The sequence below is a fragment of the Atta cephalotes genome (assembly GCF_000143395.1).
Source record: "Atta cephalotes unplaced genomic scaffold scaffold01174, whole genome shotgun sequence".
NCBI lineage: Eukaryota > Metazoa > Arthropoda > Insecta > Hymenoptera > Formicidae > Atta > Atta cephalotes.
This window is the reverse complement of record NW_012131238.1, coordinates 1-2,890: the sequence shown is the minus strand read 5'-3', so window position 1 is coordinate 2,890 and position 2,890 is coordinate 1. Positions and strand designations below refer to the sequence as shown.

The following is a 2,890-nucleotide window of genomic DNA, read 5'->3' as shown; positions in this document are numbered from 1 at the left end:
ATATAATATTTTTTTTCCGGGTAAAGAAAATCTGAATTCTATTTGAATTAAATAAAAACGACTCGTTGAAATTTAAGGTACAGTATTCTAATAAAGAACTCGTTAGAAAACAGATAAAAACAGATTTAGTGTCGGCTTTTCCATTAGTTATTTTTCATTTATCATCAGCGATTATTTTTAACCAATGACATACGTCACATATTGCGACCTTAAAATATTATCATTCGAAATAACCGACTTGTAACAAACGCGCGATAAGAAAACGCGCGTGATAATAATGAAATGAACTTTTTTTCCCTTTCTAATACTATTCTTACCTAACGCGATCACAGCCGGTACTAGAATCAGCAGATATCTGAAATTAATACCGTACACTTCTTCCTGCGGGATCGCACTGTTGAATAGCTCGGCCCATAAGTAAGCAACCGCAGCTTGCGCCGCAAATCGCACTGCGGAAAACGGCGGCTGTAAAAAAAAAATAATAATAAATTCGATTTCGTCATCATCAGTTTACAAAGCGTCAGTCGCGGATTTATTTTGCCAACTTCCACTTACATCCTTAATTACTGTACGTGTCAGCAAGTAAATTGCGGTTCAACATTTGTATGATTATTGTATTATGTACGTGATTATCGTATAATGTGCAACGTCATCAATTCTTCGAATAACAGCGATGCAGAACAAGTTAATGGCATCAATCGTAGTGTAAGGTTGATGTTAAGAAATATATTTCAAGACTAGCGACGTCATTGGCTAATGCTAGTCTGTGAATTCTAAACGGTGAATATTTATTTACCTTTCGATTAGCTCTGACTTTTCGTTTAAAATCCTCGATGAACCTTGGGTCGTTATTCGCATCGGCCACGTACGCAGGTATCCTATAAATGTCCCTGAGAAAACCGCAACCTATATAACCGCCGAATGTACTGATGTACACGAATGCCTGATCGTCTCTGCCGAGGTACACATGATGTGCTCCAAAGAGTCCACCGAACAACCAAAAAAAATAAGCCCAAAACTTAGTTTTAACACTTTTATACCCCGGATCATGCATATACAATCCATTTTCTTTCGCTTTTTCCATGTTATCTTCTAAAGCAACAGGTCACAAAATACCCATTTTGAATCAGTATCGATTAATCGCGTGGACAATTACTTGTCCTGGTCGGAAATTTTACGAAATTCTACGCAAAGAATTACATGTCCTACTGTGTCGTCGTCATTTACACATCTTCACAGGCAAAATAAAAGTTTACACGCAAATAACTTTTTACTGTTTTTGGACTCAGGTACACTTGTCGGTGGTATATCGTGAAATGACGGTCGTGGTTCCACTGCACCGGTTTCTGGTTCAACGCTCCGCCAGGTATAACGGTATCAGTTCAGGGATGTAGCAAGCAGAAATATATATATTCCTAATAAGGAAATAATCCATCAATTGCTGGAAGGAAAACATAAAAGCAAATTGAGTAAACATTTATTAATTTATAAAACTTACAATTGCATTCTTAGTAACAGCAGTTAATTACGATATATTTTGTACCATATATTTTGTACCATATATTTTGTACGATATATTTTGTATTATGTTTTAATAAATAATCTTTTTAAATTGTTCAAAATGTTGAGCTCGTTGATCATCAATAAAATCAATTGTATATTTTATACAATAAATAATGAAACAAAATTCTTGTATAATATTACAGAAAAAACGCTTAATTTTATTGCAGAAATAACACATTGGCAATTTGAGCTATTTAAAAGGATATACAAGATAACAAATAAAAAAATCGATTTTTTAAATAATTAAATTTTATTTTATCGGAAAATTTAATTATCAAAAAATGTATTTATAGATGTATATATTTCTAGAATTTTGATTCGATTGGAAAAAAAATAATGAACTTATCAACATTCTTAAAAGTGCGTCAGAACTACTTGAACGCATCACTCAATAGATGAAATTACTAAGAAATATCAAAATCTATTCGACGCAGGTCAAAATATCAATATTCTATTATATATCAATATTCTATTCGAATTTTTCAAACCTTAAAACATTTTATATTTAAACTTAAAGTTCTAATTATTATAGAACTGTGAAAAATTATAATCAAAGTCAGTTGCAATATTTTTTGTTAATTGCATGTTGCATGTCGCAAATGTAATATCACAATGTAAAAATTATTTCCTTTTCTTATAATTATATAAGATATAAGTAGATATAAAAAATCAAAACAATAAAAGAGTAGATCACAAATACAAAGACGATATCGTTTAATAATTATTCTGAAAATCGAACAGGAAAATAAAAGTGTAAGGAATTAATGTTCTAATTTACCAAACACGTGTACTAAATAATAACATTCTATTAAATTATCTTAATTTCGACAATATATTTAAAGAATAGTGTACTAAGCTAGTACATTATGTATCTAGATAATTAATTAAATAGCCATATTGTGTATACGTTTATATGCCGAAATTAAAAAATTAAAATAATTTTATAAAAAATTACTGGTTAATACGCATATTAAATGCTCGGTGTAAACAAGGTTAATGTAACTGAGGAAGTTGCTCTGTCTGCAGACGACATTATATATGTAAATTATATATGACATTATATATGTATATTGTGTTTATTAAAATAATATGCTTTTATGTCAGTAAAATTTCATGAATGAATTTATTCGATTTAAATATATCTATTTCAATACAGTTTTAACATAATGATGAATCAAGACATTGCTCTGTAATTATTTATTTTGTAAAACACATAAAGTGAGCTAGGATAAAAATTTTCGGAGAACGATTCTTAAGCAAGTATTCATTGTCTTATTTTAAAACATTGTCATATATATATATATATATATATATATATATATATATA

At 29.6% G+C, this 2,890-nt stretch overlaps 1 protein-coding gene across 1 annotated transcript; it reads right to left on the bottom strand.

Moving 5' to 3' along the window:
* Positions 1 to 317: 317 nt before the first annotated feature.
* On the bottom strand, positions 318 to 1,084 carry LOC105625372 (dnaJ homolog subfamily C member 22-like; the record flags this gene model as incomplete). The annotated part of the gene is made up of 2 exons (XM_012206706.1): positions 797 to 1,084; positions 318 to 465 (listed from the first exon to the last, which is right to left on the bottom strand). Coding segments are annotated over exons 1-2 (436 nt in total), but the record flags the coding sequence as incomplete, so codon positions are not given.
* Between the last annotated feature and the right edge of the window lie 1,806 nt (positions 1,085 to 2,890).